Genomic DNA, 26,034 nt, shown 5'->3' with positions numbered 1-26,034 from the left:
AACTCCTTCATTCGCCATTTTTTTTACTTACCCGTGCAAAATCAAAATGGGGTTCATACTGTCCTCCAACTCCATAATTAGCTACCTGAAGGAGAGAAACAAAACATGAATGAAAGAACTATCAAGATTACTATTCAAAAACATCTATGAGTCCCATTTTGGCCTCTTATATATCATGGTTAGGTACTTCTAAATAAATGAGAAGCAAAGCATTTTTTAAATCAATAAAGAGTTCCTAAAAAACCAAGGATGAAAAACTAAGGATAGCTACTATATGCTATTATAGAACCTTAGTTAATACGCTTTTCTTTAGCAAATGTTTGGGGGGCATGGTTTTCCTTAATACATAAGAAACTAAAATCTGAATTAGAATTTTAGAATTAAAAATTTCTAGAATTAGAATTTCAATATTTTTATTATTAATTTTCACTAAACACTTTCCTTGGGAATTTAAATCAAGACTCATGTTTTCCAAAGCCCAAAATGCTGGCGAACTCCCAATCTACATTAATGAAATCCAGTTTCCTACATATATTTTTTTCTCTACTTAGGTAAAAAAGGGAAGAAGTTAACACCAATTTAATTAATCCTGTTGGAAGGCCCTGACAACTTCATTTGGATGTGACAATGCCCCAGCATGAAGCAGCAAAAGAAAGTAAGAGAAATATTTGGTCTGAGTTCAAGTTCCAGATTTCTTAGTTACAATACAGTATATGTAACTTTGGATACAACCTCAGTTTTCTTATTTATAAAATAAGGATAATGATACCTTCCTTAACTCCCTCCTTCCATCCCAATATGACAAAATGCTCAGAAAATGAAAGGAGAATATAATTTAAAGAGCATTATTGATGAAATGAAATGAGTACATAATTAAAAGTGTTGCCCACAGCAAAGTCCAAGTCCTATGTAAATTATTATTACTGTGGATATTTTACTTCTTATGTTGTAAGAAGTTGGGTTGGATCAGACTATTAAGTTAGAAATATATCAAGTAGCCTGAAAGAGCCTGTGAAGGTTAGGCAGGTGAGAATAAATACAAATTAGGAAAGAAAAAGACACATAGTTTTTTTAATAATCAAACGAGTACCAAGGAAGTTGTAGATGACCATGGAGTAAATAACTTAATATAAGCAAATTTAAATTCGGGAAGTCCTGTTTTGCACAGTTCCAAAATGCACAAATCTCAGATACCATGGTTTAGCTAACCCTTAACACCAGACCCCCAACGACACAGTGGACGTTTCAGTTACCATGTTACATTAACTGTGAGTAATTGCATAAAGTGCAAATATTGCTACTAGCTCTTCAGTCCACAAATTACTATACAAATAACAGCTACATATCATGATCAATGACCAGTCATGTCACTTCTTTCAAAGTCTATCAGTGATTGGTCACTGCATATCTGTTATTCAGTTCATGCACAGACAGCAAAGCATGTAGTTATGCTGCCTCCTTATTTCCCAGTAAAAACCTATGTGATATTTTACAAAAACAGACAATTAGAAGAAGAAATTGGCCAACAAGATACAGTACAGCAGAGAAATGGAAAGCAATAATGCTGTAAGTGAAATTCAAATCAAATTTAAATGGGCTTGGTTCCAGGACAAGATGGGGGAGTAGAAGGACCTGAGCTCACCTTTCCTCTCGTGAAAACACCAAAATCACAACTAATGGCTGAACAACCATCAACAAAAAAGATTGGAACCTACCAAAAAAGATATTCTACTTCCAAAGAAGAAGCCACAACGAGACAGTAGGAGGGATGCATTCGTGATACAAACAAATCCCGTAAGTGTTGGGTGGGTGACCCACAAACTGCAAAATATTTATATCACAGAGGTTCTCCCACAGGAGTGAAAGTTCTGAGCCCCACGTCAGGCTCCCCAGTCTGGGGGTCTGGCATTGGGAGGAAGAGCCCCAGAGCATTTGGCTTTCAAGGCCAGCGGGGTTTGATCACAGGAACTCCCCAGTACTGGGGGAAACAGAAACTCCACTCTTGGAGGGCACACACAAGGTCTTGTGTGCACGGGGACCCAGGGGAAAAAGCAGTGACTTCATATGAGCCAGGGTCAGACCTATCTGCTGGACTTGGAGGGTCTCCTGGGGAGGTGGGGGTGGCTGTGGCTCACTATGGGGACAAGGACACCAGTGGCGGAGACACTGGGGAGTACTCACTGGCGTGAGCTGCCCTAAAGGCTGCCACTTTGATGCCAAGACCTGGCCCCACCAAACAGCCCTTAGGCTCCAGTGCTGGGACGCCTCAGGCCAAAAAACCAACAGGGCAGGAACAAAGGCAGACAGGCTGCTTAAGTCTTCCTGAGCCCACAGCTGCCTCTAAACACATCCCTTGACACGGCCCTGCCCACCAGAGGGACAAGACCCAGCTCCACCCACCAGTGGGCAGGCACCAGTCCTTCTCACCAAGAAGCCTGCACAAGCCTCTTAGACCAGTCTCATCCACTAGGGGGCAGACACCAGAAGCAAGAGGAACTACAATCCTGCAGCCTGTGGGACCTCAAACAAACACAGTTAGTTAGACAAAATGAGATGGCAGAGGACAATGTTCCAGATGAAGGAACAAGATAAAACCCCAGAAGAACAACTAAGTGAAGTGGAGACAGGCAATCAACCTGAAAAAGAATTCAGAGTAATAGTAAAGATGATCCGAGATCTCAGGAAAAGAATGCAAGCATAGACCAAGAAGATACAAGAGCTAGAAGATATAAAGAACAAACAAACAGAGATGAACAATACAATAACTGAAATGAAAGCTACACTAGAAGGAATCAATAGCCAAATAAATGAGGCAGAAGAATGGATAAGTGAGCTGGAAGACAGAATGGTGGAAATCACTGCTGTGAAAAGGAATAAAGAATGAAAAGAAATGAAGACAGTATAAAAGACCTCTGGGACAACATTAAATGCCCCAAATTCACATTATAGGGGTCCCAGAAGGAGAAGAGAGAGAGAAAGGGCCTTAGGAAATATTTGAGGAGATAGTAGCTGAAGACTTCCCTAATATGGGAAAGGAAACAGTCACCCAAGTCCAGGAAGCAGAAGGTCCCATACAGGATGAACCCAAGGAGGGACATGCTGAGACACATATTATTCGTATTGACAAAAATTAAAGAGAAAATATTAAAAGCAACAAGGGGAAAGCAACAAATAACATACAAAGGAATCCCCATAAGGTTATCAGCTGATTTTTCAGCAGAAACTCTTCAGGCCAGAAGGGAGTGGCACAATATATCTAAAGTGATGAAAAGGAAAGAACTATAGTCAAAAACACTCTACCCAGCAAGGCTCTTGTTCAGATTCAATGGAGAAATCACCAGATTTACAGATAAGCAAAAGCTAAAGAGAATTCAGCAACACCAAAACAGCTTTACAACAAATGCTAAAGGAACTTCTCTAGGAAGAAAACAAAGGGCCACAACTAGAAACAAGAAAATTACAAAGGTATCACCTCACACTGGTCAGAATGGCCATCATCAAAAAGTCTACAAACAATAAATGCTAAAGAGGGTGTGCAGAAAAGGGAACCCTCCTATGCTGTTGGCGGGAATGTAAATTGGTGGTGCCACTATGGAGAACAGTATGGAGTTTCCTTAAAAAACTAAAAATAGAGCTACCGTATGATCCAGCAATCCCACTCCTGGGCATTTAGGAAGCAACCTAAATGTCCATCAACAGAGGAATAGATAAAGAAGATGTGGTACACATATCAGTGGAATTTTACTCAGCCATAAAAAAAAGCATGAAATAATGCCACTTGCAGCAACATGGATGGACCTAGAGATTGTCATACTAAATGAAGTCAGACAGAGAAAGACAAACATCATATGATCACTGTACATGGAATCTAAAAATGATGATACAAATGAACTTCTTTACAAAATAGAAACAGACTGGCAGACTTCAAAAACAAACTTATGGTTACCAAAGGGGAAAGGTGGGGGGGGGATAAATTAGGAACTTGGGATTAACATATACACACTACTATATATAAAATAGATAACTAATAAGGACATACTGTATAGCACAGGGAAATCTACTTGGTACTCTGTGATAACCTATATGGGAAAAGAATCTGAAAAAGAATAGATATACATATAACTAAATCACTTCGCTGTACATCTGAAACTGACACAACATTGTAAATCAACTATACTCCAATACTAAAAAAATCCTCATGCTGAGCCCCCCTCCGCCCACCAAAAAAGAAATCAAACTTAAATGGAGACACAGAAGAAAAGACTGACAAGGAAAATGCTTCTAACTTTTGCTGTTTGAGAAACTCTAGATATGCTGTCAGAGGAATGTGGTGAAGGTAAACTTACTAACATAAGGAAAGTGATCATGATGAAAAGGATGAAGAAGATGTCTTAGAGGAAGTGACTGGAAAAAAATCAACAATAAAAGATCCCTCAGAGATATTTAACAACATTGAAAGCACAAAGGATAAAATGTTGAAAGCTGATCCAAACTTAGAAGTATGACAATTTGCAAAGGAAGAGAAGAGATGCTCACTCTGTATCATAAGTTTCACAAATGAGATGAAGGAACAAACTATTCTTGGTAAGTGTTTACAAAGAAATAAAACACTGTAATCCTCAATATTTCTAATCTTTTATATTACTGAGACAATTCAATAGGGAAGATTAGTTTTCAACAAATTATGCTGGGACGATTGGCTAACCACATGAAAAGAATGAAGTTGGACCTCTATCTTATACCATATACAAAAATTGACTCAAAATGGATCAAAGACCTGAATGTAAGAAATAAAACCATAAGAATTGTAGGAAAAACCACAGGTGTAAATCTTTATGTCCTTGGATTAGGCAATGGTTTCTTAGACACCTTAAGCAAAAGCAACCAAAAAAAAGACCTATCAGACTTCATAGAAATTAAAAATTTTTTGCCAAAGGACACCATCAAGAAAGTGAAAGACAAACCACAGAATGGGAGAAAATATTTGCAACCCATACACCTAATATGGGTCAAGTATTCAGAACATATAAATAACACAACTCAACAATAAAAAGAAAAACAACTCAATAAAAAATAGGCAAAGGATTTGAACAGAAATTTTTTCAAAGATATAAAAATGGCTGGGGCTTCCCTGGTGGCACTGTGGTTGAGAGTCCGCCTGCCAATGCAGGGGACATGGGTTCAATCCCTGGTCTGGGAGGATCCCACATGCCGCGTAGCAACTAAGCCCGTGCGCCACAACTACTAAGCCTGGCTCTAGAGCCTGTGCACCACGATTGCTGAGCCCCCGCTCTAGAGCCCGCGAGCCACAACTACTGAGCCTGCGTGCTGCAACTACTGAAGCCCACACGCCTAGAGCCCATGCTCCGCGACAGGAGAAGCCACCGCAATGAGAAGCCCATGCGCCACAACGAAGAGTAGCCCCTGCTCGCTGCAACTAGAGAAAGCCTACACGCAGCAATGAAGACTGAACAGAACCAAAAATAAATAAAATAAATAAATTTTAAAAAAAATGGCCAATAACTCATGAAAAGATACTCAACATCATTAGCCATCAGGGAAATGCAAATAAGAACCATGATGAGATAGCACTTCAAACGTATCAGAATGACCTTAATAAAAAAAATGGACAAGAACAAGTGTTGGCAAGGATGTGAAGAAAATGGAACGCTCATACATTGCCAATGGGATTGTAAAATGGTGCAGCCATTCTGGAAAACAGTTTGGCAGTTCCTCAAATATTAAAGTTACCACATGACCCAGCAATTACATATATAGGTTTATACCCAAGAGAAATTTAAATGACATTTGTACGAAAATTTGTAGACAAATAGCATTAGTCATAATAGCCAAAGAGTGGAAACAATCCAAAAGCCCTCCAACTGATAAATAAATAAAACGTGGTATATCCAAACAAGAGAATGTTTGTTATTCAGCCATGAAAAAGAATAAAGTGCTGATACATGCTACAACATGGATATACCTTAAAAACATTGTCAAGTGAAATAGGCCAGATACACTAGGCCACATATTGTATTACTCCATTTACATGAAATATTTAGAATAGGCAAACTTACATACAGAAGGTAGAGAAGCAGTTGCCAGGGGCACTAGGGAGGGGGAATGGAGAGTGACTACTTAACTGGGGTTTCTTTGGCAGTGATGAAAATAGTGGTGATGATTGTACAACCATGTGAATATTAAAACCAGGGTAAATTTTATGGCATGTGAATTATTTCTTACTAGAAAACAGAAAAAAATAATTTATTAAAAAAAAAAAAACTGGGCTTCCCTGGTGGCACAGTGGCTGGGAGTCCGTCTGCCAATGCAGGGGACACGGGTTCGGGCCCCGGTCCGGGAAGATCCCACATGCCATGGAGCGGCTGGGCCCGTGCGCCACAGCTACTGAGCCTGCACTCCAGAGCCCACATGCCACAACTACTGAGGCCCCCACGCCTGGAGCCCGTGCTCCGCAACAAGAGAAGCCACCACGAGAGGCCCGCGCACTGCAATGAAGAGCAGCCCCCGCTCGCCCCAACTAGAGAAAGCCCGTGCATAGCAACGAAGACCCAACACAGCCAAAAATAAATAAATAAAATAAAAATAATTAAAAAAAAAAAAACAAAAAAAAAACTGCCATGGCCACCTGACAGGCCTAGGAATGAAAAAAAAATCACAGTGTACATAATAAATACTAGTTTTACATATTTTTCATTTCCCTATAAGTTTATACTCAACAGTAAGAGTTTTTAATGTCTTGACAAAAAATTTTAAAGGTCACAGAACAATTTTTCCTACTGATTATTAAGATCACTGTATATGGTTTCAGCTTATATATTCACTTTTACAGTCTCAAAGTATCATGCAAATTGAGTACTGCCTGTATAGTGCCAGAAAAAATCTCATCTGAAGCATCTTTTGAAGAAGTGTAGGATGTGATTACCTACCTGTAATTCCTCTGCTGTGGAGACATCTAGTCCTGTTAGATCTTGTATTCTCATATTAATTCGAGACACCACAGGGTTTTCATAGCCAGAGAGCCAGGCACTAAAAACAAGAAGAAAATTATTAGTTTTACTGATAAAGTTTCAATACATGAGGACCAATAGCTGTCATTTAAAAAGCCATAATATACAGGACATTAAGGCTTTATCTATAGGCATTTACTTCATTTACTTCTTTGATACGATTTTTACTAATGATGTTATAATTTTTAAAAGATGTTACATTCTACAGTTAGAGGTTGGAAAGGGAAAAAAACTAATATCATTTATTACTGAGTTTTTATGAAAACAGATGGATTAATGTAAGAAGACTATATAGGACTATCTACACTGAGAATTTTTTTTAATTCTGGAAAAATACATACATCAAAATGAAAACAACTGTTCCTTTTAGATAAGGTATAGGAACTGGCCAGGGTGAAGGTCATAGGGGTTTTAGCCTGATTTATATAATGCTAATGTTTTATAAGAAAAATTCATGTATTACTTGCCTAAATAAAAAAGTTTTAAAAGGTACCCAACACACCCAGTAGGATGGCTATAACCAAAAAGGTGTACAATAATAAGTGTTGGTGATGATGTGAAGAAATTAGAACCCTCATATATTGCTGGTAGGAATGTAAAATGGTGCAGCCACTTTGGAAAACACTTTGGCAGTTCCTCAAATTGTTAAACACAGAGTTACCATATGACCTAGCAATTCCACTCCTAGGTGTATACCCAAGAGAAATTAAAACGTGTGGTCATACCAAAACTTGTACAGAAGTATTCATAGTAGCATTATTAATAATGGCCAAAAAGTGGAGATAATACAAATGTCCATCAACTGATGGACAGATACATAAAATGTTATATATCCATAAGACAGATTATTGTGTCATGAAAAGGAAGTAATGATACATGCCACCACATGGATGAACCTTGAAACCATTATGTTAAGAAAGATAAGTCAGACAGACACAAAAGGTCACACATTATGATTCCATTAATATGAAATGTCCAGAACAGGCAAATCAATACAGAAAGTAGATTAGTGGTTGCCACGAGAAGGCGGTATTAAGGAATGACTCCTAATGGGTACAGGATTTTCTTTTGGGGTGGTGAAAATGTTCTGGAATTAGATAATGGTGATGACTGCACAGCTAAAAAAGACTAAAAACCACTGAACTGTATACTTTAAAGGGTGAATTTTACGGTATGGGAACTATAGCTCAATAACATGGCACAGCAAAATTCAACTCTCTCCTTTACATATGCTTTTTCCCAGTCTATCAGACTTTTTCTTTCTTCACTTCTCTCATCAAGCTTTGGTCCATCATTTCAACAGTATTCTTTTTTTTTTTTTTGGGCCGCGCCACGCAGCTTGCAGGATCTTCGTTCCCCAGCCAGGGATCGAACGTGTGCCCCCTGCGGTGGAAGCGTGGAGTCCTAACCACTGGACTGCCGGAGAATTCCCTCAACAGCATTCTTGATTAAAAGCCTAAACTCACCTGTCTGGCAAAAAAACACAAGCCTGATGAATTTCTTTTCTCCAAGCTTATACCTATATCACCAAATCGTATTGGAAAAAGTCATGAGATAGGGCAGATATGTTTCGCTAAAAATTCATGAACACTGGGACCTCCTTGGTGGCACAGTGGTTAAGAATCCGCCTGCCAACGCAGGGGACATGGGTTCAAGCCCTGGTCCAGGAAGATCCCACATGCCGCAGAGCAACTAAGCCCTGTGCGCCACAGCTACTGAGCCTGCACTCTAGAGCCCGCGAACCACAACTACTGAACCCGCAGGCTGCAACTACTGAAGCCCGTGCACCTAGAGCCCGTGCTCCACAACAAGAGAAGCCGCTGCAATGAGAAGCCCGCGCACCACAACGAAGAGCAGCCCCCGCTCGAAGCAACTAGAGAAAGCCCACGTGCAGCAACGAGACCCAACACAGCCAAAAAAACAAAAAACAAAACAATCAATCATGAACACTAACTCCAAATGGGCCTTACTCTTTCTCTTGCCTCTATTCTGAACCCCAACCCACCTCAGACTTCTTTACTCAGTGGATTACATATCTCCTATGTCACAGATAAAATAGAAACCATACAATCTTTTCCTTATACATAGTTCATTCTAGTTCATTCCAGTTCCAAGAGGAGATTTCTCTCCATTATCTAAGGCCAATCCTCTGCCTTAGATTCTATTATCTCCTGCCATTTTAGGAACCATAAATCATTGATGAGCCCTTCTCTCTCTCATATAATCAACATCTCTTCTCAATAATTCCTCCCACAGCTTTTATCGGGGCTTTAGACTCTCCCATTAAATAAATAAGCAAAAATTTAAATTTAATTTAAATTAATTAAATTTAAATTCTTTCCCTCAATTCTTTCTCTCTCCAGCCACCAACTTCTTTCTCCTCCATCTTCAAGTCAACCTTTTCACTGACTCCTCACTTCTCAATCCATTCCAATTTAGCTTTAGTCCCCATCACTCCATCAAAACTGCTCTTGCTAATATCTCACCCATAACCCTACTATGCTACTAAATCTAACAAGATTTTCCCATTCTCATAGTATTTGCTCTTTTAGTAACATTTCAGAATGTTCATCCTTCTTGAAACTCTCCTCCTGACTCATTCATTCTCCAGGTATTCCTTTAGTCTCTCTGGATGTTCCCTCCTGGTCTCCCTCAGCCTCTCACACGGTATTTTGCCTTTCTCCCAGTGCCCCAGCAGCACTTATTCAACAATGTTTCTTCTTGCCCAAAGGCTAGTGCACATGCTCATCTCTACCCAGAGTATTCTTCTGCTTAACTTTGCAAATTTAAGGCTTTGGATTATCATTTTAGTTGTCTCTTCTTCAGAGGAGCCTTCCTTGACTCCTCCTGTGCCAGACCAGGTTTTTGTTTTGTTTTGTTTTTGGAACAGTAAGAGGAAAAAGGTTTTAAGTAATCACATGAAATTGACATGACATGCTATTAGAAGTGAACGAAGATAAATAATACTGTTACAAAATTTACATTTCTCATTACAAAATTTACATTTCTCACATCCATTTCAGAGGAAAATGCATTAGGATTCCTCTTGATCTGATGGGCTGATTTCAGTAAAATCATTTTTTTTAATAGTAGATAACAGTATATTTTCTCAGACTGCTAAGAAGTGGTCAGAAAGGCAACTATAAAATCTATAATGAAAACAACTGACAGGATTAGGGCTGTTTCATGAAATATTAAGAACTATATCTCTTTTTTGGCTGTTAAATCAATGCACCTTTTCACTCGTAAAGCAATTGTTTGCTGTACCAGAGAAAAGGTGCACTGATTTAAAGAGCTTCTTCTTAAGTAATATACATTCAATTGTTCAAAACTGAAGTGAGTTTTCTTTCTAATGTTGCCCTCTTTTGGAGAACAAGCAAATATCTTTGTCTTTTGTATACAGTTAGGCAAATATTGTGAAATGCAGCTATTGTGATCTAAATTTTATTCCTTCACAATTAAACGGGGGCAATTATTATTATTAGGAATAAGCCTTTGAAACACTTCCAGCTTTTAAAACAGCAAGGCTTCTGAATAACTTCTCAAAACTAGCTTTCCATTTTGGTGCATGACCTGATACCTGACATATTTGATCTGTATTTTAGTCATTTCTTCTAATATCTACCCTTTGCCTTCAATAAGGGTTAGTGTTGTGGTTTCAAACAATTTTTACATATAATAGAGTAAGTTTTCATTTCACCGAATTGAGTTTTTCCACTCATATACCTGTGGAAGGTAATTTGAGCACACACATATTTGCATACATATTTGTGTGTATACATATACATTTTTTAAAGTAAGTCGCTTTTACCATTAAAATAAAGCTAGACAACAGGGGTAACTACGAGGAACAGTTTGTCTTACTTAGAAATCCTTTTCTAGGTTGAGAAGGGCAAGTACAATTTGCTGAAGGATTTGATGAAGCTCTAGTCTTTTCATCATGTGTTAATCCCACACTGTCATGTCTTATCACCACAGCTACATACATGTCCACTTCCTCAGTAGCACCAGCCTCGAGGGTAATGTCTATCATAAACAGGACATTGTTGACCGAGCACTCAATACCGTTCGCAATCATTCAGCAACTCTTTCTCCACTTTGCCCAATCTTGGTATCAAAGTAACATTGACAACTCACCAATATCTTCCTCTGTACACTGCCCAAGTACTAGTTTCTGTGCTTCCACACTCCCTGAAGAATAGATATACACGTTCATTCCAGCTTCTCCATTTCCTAACTGCTGGAACTACATCTTCAAAGAATGCTACTTTCATGCACCCAGCTGTGAATGCTGCTCGCCACGTAGCCCTGAAGTTATTTCAGTACCAAGGTCTTTCGGTCCAGAGACATTTGCCAGCACACATTATCTACCACAGCACGGACCATCTATTTTGCGTCATCCACTCCATTTCCCAGATGCTGCAGGGATCAGAATACCCCAACCCCATGGGAATCCTCTTCAGCCTGTTTCCTCAAAAGACTGAGGTCCTGGGACTTCCCTGGTGGTCCAGTGGGTAAGACTCCACACTCCCAATGCAGGGGGCCCAGGTTCGATCCCTGGTTGGGGAACTAGATCCCGCATGCATGCTGCAACTAAGAGTTTGCATGCCACGACTAAGAAGTCCACATGAAGCAACTAAGAGTCTGCATGCTGCAACTAAGAAGCATGCATGCCGCAACTAAAGATCCCACATGCCACAACTAAAGATCCCACATGCTGCAACTAAGACCCAGCACAGCCAAAATAAATAAATATTTAAAAAAAAAAAAAAAATTGAGGTCCTGCTGACACTCCTCTTCTTTCCAAGAGGAAAGAAGTATCTTTGTCTCTTTGTTAAGATACTCAATGTTTTCTTTGATGTAAACAAATTAAGTGTTCGTCACAAAACTAATCAAGCTTGTGGTACCTTTAATATCTAATGGATCACGGTGACTTTGGTGGGCACCTACTGGATGCTACTATGAGAATCACCCTAGATTGGGAGGTGGGAGGGTAGTGGCACCTGTGCCTGCAGAACCATCGTGGGCGTCTCACAGCCCTCCGTTAATCTCAGGGTTGGCAACTACCTGCAACCTGAAGCACATCAGGGAGACGCTACCTCCATGCATCTGGAAGTGGAGAAGGCAGCCACCCCAGTATGTTTTTATAGTACTACATATCCTTCCTTTGTGGCATTTATAACAATTGTACATTAATTTGTTATTTGATTAAGGTAAGACATCTTCATTCAACTACTAGTTCCAAATACATATAAATTCTGCCTGGTTTTGCTCACCACTATATCCATAGTGCCTGGCACATAGTAGATGCTCAATAAATATTTGCTGAATGAATGAATCCTGAAGACGTCTTAGAACTAATCCAAGATTTATTTTACTTTACCATAAGTATTTGTCTGATGATCTCATGCAAATTTATAGGGATTGGCCAAGTAGAATTCCTCTGTGTCACAGAAATAGGAAGAATCCAAGAATTTTATTTTTATAAAGGATGTAGCTGATAAACATACTAAGAACTTATTTCTTCCAATTCTGACCAAGTTTTGCCTAGCAACAATTTCATAGATTTTTGAATTTTATAAGCAACCAACTACTGACTTGATTTTTATAGATAACTGCAACACAAGATTGGCAAGTATTCTAATAAAGTTTCAAACTAAATACATCTTGATAAAATAACTGTTCCTATTTCATCCTGGAACCTATCACCCAAGAGAACCTGTCTTCTGACATCTTCAACTCTCTTCCCTGCTACCACCAATTCTTAAGCATCTATTCTTACATTTTTCTCTTGTACTTTGGTAGAAGCATTGTCCTTCAGCCTTTCAGAGGCTGGAGCGTCTATCTATACTTTTGAATCTACCTTTTCCATAGGCCTTACTCCAGCAGTTACTGGCTCCCTTTCTATCTTTAATCTTTTCCTTGCTTACTAACTCTTCAGACTGAAGTCCCCTGTTATCAAGAACACATTTACTTTTGCCATTTTAGCCAATTATCATTCCAATCTTTTACTTTTATAGTTTTAAAATTATGGAAGCAAGAAATGCTTGTTATATTCAACAAATGGTTCTGGGACACTGGATAACCATATGCAAAACAAAGAAGATGGACCCCTACCTCACACCATAATGAAAAAATTAACTCAGAAGGGATTAAAGACCTAAATATATAAGCTAACATTACAAAACTTTTAGAAAAAAAAATTGGCGTATGGTTTACCTATGACCTCAAAAGTACAAGCAGCAACAACAAAAATAAACAGGACATCATCAAAATAAACGTTTGTGCCTCAAAAGACATGAATTTCAGAACAGCATTATTCATCATAGCCAAAAAAGTAGAAATAACCCAAATATCTATCAACAGATAAGATAGATAAAAGGTGGCATATCCATACAAAAGAATGTTGTTCAGCCATACCTTGAAAACATGCCAAGTGAGAAGCCAGACACTAAAAGTCCATGTAGTATATAAAAAATATCCAGAAGAGGCAAATCCATAAAGACAGAAAGCAGATTAGTGGCTGCCCAGGGCTGGGGCAGGGAGAGGACTAAGGATTGAGGGGTTATGGCTAAGGAGTATAATGAAAATGTTCTAAAATTAATTGTGGTGATGGATGCACAAGTCTCTGAATATACTAAAAACCACTGACTTGTACACTTCAAATGGGTGAATCAATAAAGCTATTTTTTAAAGAAATACTTATTATAAAAATTTCAAACACGGTGGCGCAGTGGTTAAGAATCCACCTTCCAATGCTGGGGACACGGGTTCAATCCCTGGTCAGAGAACTAAGATCCCACATGCCACGGGGCAACTAATCCCGCGCACTGCAACTACTGAGCCTGTGCGCCACAACTACAGAGAAGCCCGCGTGCCGCAAATACAGAACCCACGCTCTCTGGAGCCCACACACCACAACTAGAGAGCCTGCGTGCAACAACTATTGAGCCTGCATGCTCTGGTGCCCATGCACCACAACTAGAGAGAAGCCCACACACAACGAAGAGCCCCCACGCTGCAACGAAAGATTCCACGTGCCGCAACTAAGACCCAACGCAGCCAAAAATAAAATTAAATAAATAAACAAAATTTAAAAATTTTCAAACAGTATAAAAGTGTATGAAGTTCCTTTCCTAGTCCCACTCCTCACAGGTAAACACTATTAACAAATAGATATGTATCCTCTCAACAGTTTTCCCCCGTGTATAAACAAACATACAGAGAGAATTAAAAAAAAAAAAAAAAAGAATCCACCCTTCAATCTTCCACCATAATATACACATACACTTTTTCCCCCTGAAAATACTTCTGACATCTTTCCTAGTCAATACACATAGCACTGCCTCATTTTTTAAAAATTATTGTGGTTAAAAAATACACAACATAAAATTAACCACTTTAACCATTTTTTAAAAATATGGTAAAATACACATAAAATTAACCACTTTAACCATTTTTAAGTGTACAATTCAGTGGTGTTAAGTACACTCACAAAGTCACGCAACCATCACCACTATCTATTTCCAAAACTTTTTCTTCATTCCAAACTGAAACTCTGTACCCATTAAACAATAATTTGCCATTTCCCTCTCCTCCCAGCCCCTGGTAACCTCTAATACACTTTTTGTCTGTATGAATTTGCCTATTCTAGGTACCCCCTGTAAGTAGAATCATACCATATTTGTCCTTTTGTACCTGGCTTATTTCACTTAGTATAATGTCCTCAAAGTTCATCCATGTTATATAGCATGTATCAGAATTTCATTCCTTTTTAAGGCTGAATATAGTCCATAATTTGTTTATACCACATTTTGTTTAACCATTCATCCATTAATGGATACGTGGGTTGCCTCCACCTGTTGACTACTGTGAATAACGCTGTTATGAACATGGGTGTACAAGTAATCTGTTTGAGTCCCTTCTTTCAATTTTTGGGGGTATATACCTAGAAGTGGAATTTCTGCATCATAATCCTATGGTTGACTTTGTGAGGAACTGCCAGCCTGTTTTCCACAGCAACTGTAACACTTTACATTTCCATTCCTCATTGTTTTTTAAATAACTGCTTTTCTTTTTAAAATAAAATACCTTTAATTTCAAAATGACCACGAAGGTCAGTCAATAAAGCACTGGTTAAATAAGGTTGTTTCTAATTTTTCTCTAGTACAAACAATATTGTAACAGAAATTTCTGTATATCTTTGCATACTTATGGGAATATCTCTGTAGGACAAATTCCTAGATGTGGAACTGCTAGATGATGTTTACATTTTGATAAATGATGTCAAATTGCCCTCCAAAAAAGTTTCAGTGATTTATACTTCTAGCAACTGTTTATGAGAGTGCCCATTTCATAAAATCCTTGCCAGTATCAATCTTTTCAATCTTTGCCAATCTTAGAGGCAAAAATATTTTAATTTTTTAACTTTTTAAAAAAAGTTTTAATCTGCACTTCTTGTTATATCACAAATGATCTCAATAGAAGGTTTGAGGCTTAGCAGTTAAGCCTCAGATGAGAGAAAGTCATTGATAACTGCAGCTTAAAAATAAACTTATCTTAATTGTGGTTCTGCCATAGTCATTCGAGAGGAAAATGAGTTCTACATAGGAAGTTATTTCACTTAATTTGACTTTTACATGAAAACCTCTCCAAAATATACTAAGATTTTCCTAAGCTGGAGAACTCCATATGTTTAAAACATTTTATTCATCTAGATCCCACCCTTAAAGCATTACTGCTAATCCGTCTTCAGCAACATTATTGTAGACCTATCGGGTAGTTGAAGAAATTAGCTCTGAGTTGTTTTAAAAATTTAAAAATTCAGTGGAGACAATGATACTGTAATATGTTAACTGTCAATTCTTTAGGATCTGGAAGTCTTACTCCTACATTAAATTAAGTAATCAGAAATCAACATTCTTTCTTCTACTACTCAGTGCTTTAACTGAGTTAGAATGTAAAGTTATAGTATTTACTGTAACAGGAAAAAAATCATTTGAATAACATTCTTTATCTTTTGTACAATTATAATTGAAAATGTCAACTAAGTTTTACAGTGTTTTTTCCACAAAACATAATTTAGTGCCAAGAGAAAAACAGAATTCTTTCTCCAGATAATTTTATGTGTCCCTTTTTTCCATTAATAACTAGATAACCCAAAATATATTTCTTTTGTTCTTAATGACAGGAAACTGAGAGCTAAGTTGTACATGCAGAGTAACATTGCAATATTTTTTTTTTCATTTCTAATGAATTTCTACTGTTAAAAAATCTTTATTATTCTTTTAATATATGCTTTTTAAAAATATCACTGGAATGCTTTATTTAAGTAAGGAGAAACATTCTCACACTGCATGACTATATTTCTAATACTAAGGAAGGCATGCTCAAGTAAATAGACAACACCATTTTGGAGGTTTTGAAGATTGTTATAAAACCTCCAAAGGAAATATGATTAATATAACTTGAATGCCACTATGTGATTTTTTGCAAAGGCAAAAGATAATGCAGGGCCCAAAGTGCCAATTACAGAGGGCAATACTTTCAATAATTCTTCTCTAAGTGCTTAATAGTTAACAAAGAAAGGCTAATCATCCAGACTGGGAATTTATCCAGTCCCTTTGGTTCTTAGTGGGACCATTATACAACACTATAGATCTATCCATTTCAGTTATCTCAATCTGAGAACCACTGTTCTACCCAATAGAAGGCAATGCTGTTGTTAAAAGTTATGCCAATTTGGACTTCCCTGGTGGCGCAGTGGTTAAGAATCCACCTGCCAATGCAGGGGACACGGGTTCCAGCCCTGGTCTGGGAAGATCCCACATGCCGCTAAGCAACTAAGCCCGTGCACCACAACTAGTGAGCCTGCGCTCTAGAGCCCACAAGCCACAACTACTGAGCCCGCGTGTCACAATTACTGAAGCCCGCGCGCCTAGAGCCCGTGCTCCACAACAAGAGAAGCCACGGCAATGAGAAGCCCGTGCACCACAACAAAAAGTAGACCCTGCTCCCCACAACTAGAGAAAAGCCTGTGTGCAGCAACAAAGACCCTACACAGCCAAAAATAAATAAATAAATTTATTTAAAAAAACTATTCATTAAAAAAAATTATGCCACTTAAAAAAAAATCTGATATCATTCAAAGCTATTTGCAGGGGGGGGTGGCAGTGGGATGAATTGGGAGATTGGGATTGACATCTATACACTAATATGTATAAAATAGATAACTAATAAGAACCTGCTGTATAAAAAATAAAATTAAATTTAAAAAAACAAAGCTATTTGCATTGCCCTCTATATTGTAAAAATATTAATATATTTTTACACTGTATTTGCTCCTTATTAACATGGGGAAATTAAATCTTAAGCATAATAAAATATCATACTGTAGGAATCTGTACTTGAAAGTAAAAAAAATGAAATCACTTCCAAGAAGTGATTCTGATTCCACCAGAATCAAAGAAGCTTTTTCTATCATACTAAATAGACTGTTTATTTGCATATCTCATTATTTATATTGCTTTAACTGGACTTATGAGCTCAAATAACTAAACTGTCTTCTCAGAGCATACAACTGAATGTTTACCTCTCAAAAACTAAAATTCCATTTCTCTGATTTAGCCAAAATTATTAGCTTCTCCATTAACAAGTTGTAGTAAATTTTTTTTTTTAAATATTGGAAAAGACAGAAAATGATTTGCCAAAAGTTCACAGATAGTCAATAAAGTAAATTAAAACTTTATGTTTTTAAACAGTAATGGATTTCCACACATACTTTGCCCAAAGAAAATTCTATTTGCTAGAACACTGGAACATATTTTTACTTCCACAGATGATGATGCAATCACTTAAGAAATTTCTCAAAATACAGATATTTGAAATTCCCTTCTGACCCTTTCAAAATACAGATGTTCCCAGAGTAAAAGGGATCACATTAACTGACATCAGTACACATAAACTCTTTCTGCTATTTTGCATTTGAGATGCCTTCTTCAGAGGCATAAAATACGAAGGAAACAGAAAACACTCATTTATTACTCTTGTAAAATCTTCAAATTCAGATTTACAGTGATGGGTAGAAAATGTCTTGACATAGCTATTAAATTTCCAAAATAGTAGAAACTTTTAATTTGTTAAAATATGAAATGTATTAGATATTTTATGGAGCAAATTCCTTCCTTAACAGTTAAGAGCTCTCTCTCAACATATATATTTTATTTTTAAAAGGGCTGATGAACAATTTTCCTTAAGAGTAAAGATGAAAATCACTGTGCTGTGGAACTCTTTTTTTTACTACTTTACTACGTTGTTTTGAACACAAACACACACCCACACTGCATACTTTGCCAAGCCTGGGTGAATTTATTGTAGTGTTACTCAGTCTTCTAATGCTTCTAATGCTACTGGCTAAATACCTTCTGCTATTATAAATAATATGAAGTATGGTTGGGTCTTTCTCAAAAATCCAATAAAATTGCTTCTCAGAGCTATAAAATTATAATATTTAAAAAATAAGTTCAAAATATTTAGAGGTATTTAGTTCCTAACAGAGAAAAAATGTTTGTAGACCACCTTTCTGAGAGTAATTTATTTTGAATTGTTGGTAAAAGCCCAATGACTCTGTGGGCTGAATATTTTGTCAAAAGGTCTACTGTATATATAGAAAATTTCCAAAAATGACTTCTAGAACACTAAGTTCATAAAATTTTGTTTTAAAATGATTCCTAAAAACAGCAAAATCTGGAGAATTTAGATACTTACTAGCTTTATGACAGTAAAAATGCCTAACACCATGTAATCTCTGATAAAATATATAATGGATTTAGTTATTTTTTTAAAAATAGATAACGGCTTCATTTTTTTAGACATGAATAAGGTTCTGTAAATGGAAAATTAGCTTACTCAAAATGAGGGTTACTTACTATGCACAGAAGCATTATAAACCATGGCTCAATATGTCTATCCAAATTAGTTACTGCAAATCCTTACCTTGTATTAGTGTTACTAAAATCAAAATCACATTATAGGAATGTGATTAGGGGCAAGGGGACAGGTAGTGGTATAGGGCAAACAGTTAGGAGATCAGAGTATGTATGTGGGGATGCTGAAGGTTAATATGTGAAGGACATAAAGCTTTGCCTAAAAAGAGTAATTAAGAAAATGAAATCAATGCATTCTGTCTAGCCTTTATAGTACTTTTGCTATGACTTATAGCAACCATGTTAACTTTTTTTGTTTGAGTGCCTAAGATAGTTGTTAAAATCTATGTACTCCTTTGCACAATTTTTAGTTGACAAATGAAATTTTTCATCGTAAGAGTTTCAAAGGATTTAATTCTGTCATACTGAAAACAGTGGTAATTTCTGAAAAATCATTACTTGTTTTATATATCCAGTGGACTCTAAATACCATAATGATTTTATGCCCACCATCATCCACTTTATAAAGAATATATTAATGAAGCATTTTTTAAAAACTTGGAAATTTTACATTATTCTTTTCTTTTTTTCCTTGAACTTGCATTTTCATTCCATTCTTATCTTAAAACAGTGGTTCTCAACAGGGGTAGAGAGGTGGAGTTCCCAGGCATGGTGGTGGGAATTTTGCCTACCAGGGGACATTTGGCAATGTCTGAAGACATTTTTGATTGTCACAACTGGGATGATGGGTGCTTCTGGCATCCAGTGGGCACTAGAGATGCTGCTAAACATCCTATGAGGCTCAGGTCAGTCAACAAACAACAATCATCTGATCCAAAATGTCAATAGTGTTGAGGTTGAGAAGCCCTGTCCTAGAGTGATATATTTCTATGACCAAAAGTCTTTTATTCATCACATTATACTTCTCTACAAGAAAAATATTTACGTAAACTGATAAAAATATAAATTTCCTATAACATAAAGGCCTAAGTGTTAAAAAAAAAAAAAAGTGTCTCCTAGAATGGTTTATTACAATTATAATTAGTATACATTAATCTAAAGAACATGATTAAACAATCATCATTAAATATAAAAAGTGAAAATATATTAAAATATTCCTAATGAGATGGATAAAGCTTATTTTGTTATTTTCAATTAGGTATTATATCTGTGAATAAATATTGCTACAATGAGATGGAATTCAGCTCAATGATACTTCTATTTTCATTTTTATGAGAGCTGAGAAACCTTTATGTAAATAAGTAGATGGAAAAGGAGTTCTGTTGAAATAATGTCACTTATTTTGTGAGCTCCTATATGTTATATACACTTATAAGTTACATAGTGACCTTTTATTTAAAATTATTTCAGTGATCTATCAGCCAATAACTTAAGGAGATTCTCTTAAATATTGTTAAAAGCAAAGAATCTGAAACCAACTGACTTGCAGAGGATTTGTTAGGTAATCCTTCAAGGCATTCATTTTCTCACTACCTACAGCTACTGAGTAACCCAGAGATTTTTCAACCCCTGCTTTACTACAGAGACCAAATTAGGCCTTGTTCAATGAAGACTCTTTGGGAACTTCCCTTACTTTAATATGAGAACACAACTTCACTTATCAGGTAGGGTTTGGGATATCTCAGCAGGCATTTTAAAATCTAGTAATTTCTATTAACTGCCCCATAACCGCATCCATCATGAAAAGTCAGGCACGGGTGTCATCCAATACCTATGCCTAATAGCCTAGGTCTTAGAAATCATATGATGGGTTTTATGAAAATTAGATTCTCAAGAAAGAAAATAGTCCAAATATGACTAAAATTCTTCCCATTACTCCCTTACCTCTTAGATACTCTGTACTGTGCTGTGGTCAATTTTCCAGTCTCAGGGTCATGTACTGTAGCTCGGCTCAGCTACAAAAAAAGAGAAAGGACAAGGACTTACTCACGTAGCAGGCAATTTGGGGCTTTTGTTTTGTTTTGTTTTGCCAAGCCACAGGTGATTGGAAGGGTTCAGATTGGTCTGGATGGTAGGTAATGGTTTCGAATCAGCAAAAACATTTAGAAAGGTGGCAATAAGAAAAGCCACTTCCAAATCAAGAGAAAATGGGTTGACAGATTTTTGTTGTAGATTGTCCTTTCACTTTTTTTAAAAAAAATCATTTGAAGCTCTATGTAAATTTTTTATAGCACTGGGTTTCACAGGTGCTTTCTCAGATCTAGAAGTTTAATGTTCTTTAAATTATTTGACAAAAGAATAATTAGTGGTCTCTTTAGTCTCTTTAAATTCATTTTTTAAAACTCTCACCAAGCTATAACTGTTGTTAAATCTCTCTGGTGAAGTAAAAGGCAACTAAACTCAGAAGCAATAGCATTTGGAAGACTGAGATCTGAAGCATAACTCTGTTCTTTCCATTGCCAGCTTTTAAGTCAGCAAGTTTTTTAAAATAAAAACTCCAACAGGAGAAATAGATTACTCCAAAATGACAATGTTATTTTATAAGATGCATGAACAAATGCCAATACAATCATCATGAAGAATGATGTGAATTCACCACAGCATTTATGAATATGAGAGAACTACATAAACAAAGACTACTCCCAGATTAATCCAGGCTGCTGCTTTCTTTCCCCCCATCTTTGGCAAGAAAAAGAAAACAAGTATAAAAGCCATTTCCTGGATATTTGATTCCTAACCTGAAGAGCAATGCAAAGCATATTAACTCCCTAAAAATAACAGACCAATTAAATATTAAAAACAGAACTTCTAGTTAAGGGGAAAGACCTGTGAAACACAAAGCAGTTTATCCATGCATAAAAATAGGTGGTGACTTGACTGGAGACTGAAAATGACCTACTTCCCTTAAATGAATAATTCCTGTAGGATGTACAAAACACTCATTAGAGGGCAGAATATGCAGCATACACATCTCTTACCTTTTGCTAATTCTGTAATGTACCGTCTCCAAGTCTCCTGTTATTGGGTTTGAAATGGTGGCTCGCCTCAGCTGTGAAGCCAACCATCAAAATAGTTGCATTATAAAACAAAAAAAAAAAATGAATCACATTTATCCAATCAGTCAGAATTCTGGGATTTTTTTTTTTTTTTTTACAAAGGAGGCTAAAAAGAGAAAATAATTCCATAGACTTCCAGTCACCTGTGTTTAGCCTTGAAAGCCTGTTGATTTTTAAATTTTTTATATTTTTAAAAGTTCTTTACAATTTTTTGTTTTTGTTTTGCATGAATGGAGGGTACACAAACAAAAGAGACTGGAAATTAAATTTCTTTCAACAGTTAGAGGACGTGAAGTGAGGAAAAGAAATTTCTAAAATTTGAAGTCTAATTTATAGTTATAAGAATGGCTATTTGCAGTTAATAATCCATTCCAAACTTTTTGTTTTAATTTTGTTGGTGATGGAAATGTTTGCAAAGATAATGTTCAAAATTTGTTTCAAGGTCATCTTTTCTTCCTTCAAGATGTAAATAAACAGTGAAATAATCTTGGATGAGCACAAAGACAGATGAAAAGAACTCATAAATGTTAAAAAACAGAAAGAGAAGACAGCCAAGATAATGATTTTAAACTTTTTTCTAACAATGAAGGATGATTCAGATGTTAACAAAAGAGTATAAAATTTTTATTGCCATTGAATTTCTTGATCAAATAATCCAACTGAGGCATCCACTTTGAAGATTGAGGCCTCCAAACCCAGAAATATAAGACTTGATCTCCAAGCTGAAATGAATTCCTAATAAATATTCTACCAAGGTAAATTTGGTTTACTGACCACAAATAGTGAACTACAATCCAAAAGAGAATGACAGAATATGACGTGATTATAAGTGGCATTCTGCTTAAGAGATTTATAAGAACTCCCTTGGACAACATCCATACATATTAGACTGGCCTTTTCCATTTAAAATGTAATCTTTAGTAAAAAACAAAAAGTACCCATTTGGAAAAGTAATAAAACTTAACAACAACAACAACAAAAATTCTGACTTCAAGTTTATTCTACAGTACAGATATCCAGACAACTCAACTTTTATAACACGGAACAGCAAACTGTGGTCCATGGGCCAAATTCATCCAGCCACCTGCTTTTAAAAATAAACTTTCATTGGAATATAGCCACGTTCATTTATGTATTTTCTATGGCTGCTTTTGCACTGCAACAGCAGAGGTGAGTAGTTATATAACAGGCTATACAGCCTGCAAAACCTAAAAAATATTCACTACCTGGACCTTTACAGAAAAATTTGCCAACTCCTGTGTAATAATCGAGCAAAAATATTCCTAGTGTTTATTTAACAATCTCTTTATGCAAATGATGGCAGTTTGTATTTTACTATCAATAAGACCAAACAGATTTTAAGAACAAGCTGATGGGAAAAAAGGCAAGAGCATAAAGGGCAATCTTTCTCACACTCTCGCAAAAGAAGAATTTCTATGCTAAACACTAAGTTTATAGGATTGTGTTTACAATAAATTGTTTTTCTTATTAAGATAAATGACGTGGGTTGAAGTCAGAAAACTATGATGTCATTATTTCAGATTAGCAAGATGTTTGTACCTAGTTATATCCTTCTAGTAATAATGTACCTAAACAGGAATAAAAATACTTCAAGTATTATTTCAGATAAAACTATAGAAGATATAAAAAGTTGGTCTTTGTTTAGTCTCTGAGATTAAAGGGCCCCAAAGTACATAGAAAACTTTTTCAGGAAGATGCTGAAACACAAATTTGTCAAGTGTGAATAAAAATCTCATCTATGATTTTCATAAATAAGGGCTTAAAACCCAGTTGCAAGGTATGTTATTTGTGTTGATAACAGAGAACAACTGGTACAGAGCTTAGTTAATTCCATTAGTTTGTAACAACAATATCTAAAACTATCTATGGGCTTATTGCCATGTCAGTTATCATTTTTATAATCTTGCAAAGGAAAAAACTGAAACACCGGTAGAGTAAATTGAGGAGAGAAAAAAAGAAAAAAATTATTTACCCTTGGTTTTGCTAGATCTTTAACAATTTCAATTTCTGCATCAGAAATAATATCATGGAAGCGAATAATACGAGGCTTGTCCCACTCATCCTCCTGTTTGGCTGGAGCCAGAATAAATTTAGGATTCCGGTTTCCATCATGGTAGCGGCAAAAGAGTTTTTTCTGTCTCCGAGGAGTCTAAACATAAAGTTTAAAAAATTGTAAATATATTAGAGTAATAGTATTTTTAATGCTTGTTCCTATGAAGATAAGAAACAATAATCATGCTACTGTATACACAGAGTATCTGAGGAAGAACACACAAAAGAAACAGTACCCTGCAAATATTCTGCATCAAATGGGACCTTCAGGATTTAAAAAGTTTTATTAATGATTATTTTCTGGAAGAGATGGTAGGCCTTAAATTTTTAAAAGGTGAGGTTTCTCTTTAACCCCTTCTCTCATCAAAATAAAGTTCAGGCATTGTAAATATGAAAGAAATAATAAAATATTTATAGAAATATGAAATGAATGACCAGCACTGTTCCAAACTTCACAAAGTAACTGGGAAGCACTCAGAAAGTTTCTAAAAGAAAAAAAAACAAAAACAAAACCTAACCAGGTTTTCCCAAATACCTCCCAATTTTAAAAAAATTTAAGGGATTTTTTTTTTTTAAAGTAAAGAAGAAAATGGGTAGCTCTGAAAAAGAGAAAATAAGTTATTAAACAAAGAAGCCAGGTGCTTTTACTAGCAGGTATTAAAGACAGAGTGGTCAACAAAACAAATAAATGTTCCTTTCAATCATCTATGTATTATATTAACTAAATAAGTTATTCCATTGCTGATTCTTCTCTTGATTAAACAAGTATTTCATATTATGAGGTAGGAATAATATTAGTTTTGGTTTTAATTATTAACTATACAAAAACAAATAATGATTCATGTTTATTCTTGTACTTTATTTACCTAGAATCAAATCCAAGGTTTTATATCAAATAAGTTTTTTATACGATGATGAGATGAATTTAACTATTCTGAGAAAAAGGATGCTCTTTTGATCTGGGGCAGAGTTGACATGTGTGTGTTACATCAACAAACTGGCAAATTAACAGACTTCTGTTTTTATATCTGTAGTTCTATTTTGCTCTCTTCTTTAAGAGATTCTAAGGGCAATAAAAAATATCTGCTTACTATTGGAAATCTGAACACTGACTAGATATTTGATGATACTATGGAACTACTATGAATACTGTGATACTGGAAATACCATGATAATGGTATTGTGGTTATTTTTTAAGAGTCATTATCTTTAAAAGATACACACTAAAATATTTAGATGTGAAATTTTAAAAAAATGTTTCATGAGTCTAATTTGTATTTACTTATTAGCTCCCAAAGCGAAAGTAAACATGTTCTTCCGGAAATCCACAAACTTATCAAAAATGTCAACATAAATATGATCTACTTATTTGCTGTTAGAGGTTAGGCTGTCAACAGTGAGTCATCAAATACCAGGAAGTCATCAACATAAAAACATAAAACCCAGCTTCAGTTTAACAGTAGTAGAGAAAAAGATAAACACTATTCAAATGTTTTCACTTAAAAGTACTCACTTCAAAAATTCACTAACTCCTTCTACGTATGCCCGCTTCCAACTGAACACTAGTACCACATGATATTCCTTAAATAAGGATTCCATGATCAATTAATGTTGAGAAACAAAGTATATCCTATCCATAATGCACATTATCATAAAAAGGATCTGAAAAGTCCTAAGGCTGAACAAAAACTATGTTCCCCACGCTTGAACTTTATTATTTTTGGCCTATTACCTATTAAGTATCCTGAAGCACTGGTAATCTGAGTACAAATACATAAATATAGATATACAATAAACAAAGCGATATTTATAGACACATTTTAGTATTTTAAAGAATAAATGTTAAAGCCAAAATCTGTTTAAAGTCTTTGTGCATTTTTAATATTTCTTAAATAGACGAAAACATTTCACTAGGCAATCTTGTCTAGGTTGACTAGGAGCAGAACCAAAAGAGATCACTGGATAGATAAATCCATTGTTTCACAGGGTGGG

At 35.9% G+C, this 26,034-nt stretch overlaps 1 protein-coding gene and 1 pseudogene across 2 annotated transcripts in view; both read right to left on the bottom strand.

Moving 5' to 3' along the window:
* Positions 1–26,034, bottom strand: part of P4HA1 (prolyl 4-hydroxylase subunit alpha 1) — an 84,092-nt gene that overhangs the window by 11,163 nt on the left and 46,895 nt on the right. Inside the window, exons 8-11 of one of the 2 annotated variants that reach the window (XM_061180944.1) lie at positions 23,963–24,139; positions 20,798–20,868; positions 6,948–7,047; positions 32–85 (exon numbers count right to left, since the gene is read on the bottom strand). In XM_061180944.1, the coding sequence (XP_061036927.1) occupies positions 32–85; positions 6,948–7,047; positions 20,798–20,868; positions 23,963–24,139 (402 nt within the window). Of the gene's footprint in view, positions 1–31; positions 86–6,947; positions 7,048–20,797; positions 20,869–21,891; positions 21,963–23,962; positions 24,140–26,034 lie in introns of both variants that reach the window. The other variant, XM_061180935.1, reaches the window with a different exon arrangement.
* LOC133087032 (enolase-phosphatase E1-like) lies at positions 11,103–12,316 on the bottom strand (annotated as a pseudogene).

This window comes from Eubalaena glacialis, chromosome 1 (genome assembly GCF_028564815.1).
Source record: "Eubalaena glacialis isolate mEubGla1 chromosome 1, mEubGla1.1.hap2.+ XY, whole genome shotgun sequence".
Lineage (NCBI taxonomy): Eukaryota > Metazoa > Chordata > Mammalia > Artiodactyla > Balaenidae > Eubalaena > Eubalaena glacialis.
This window is presented reverse-complemented; position numbering and strand designations above follow the sequence as displayed.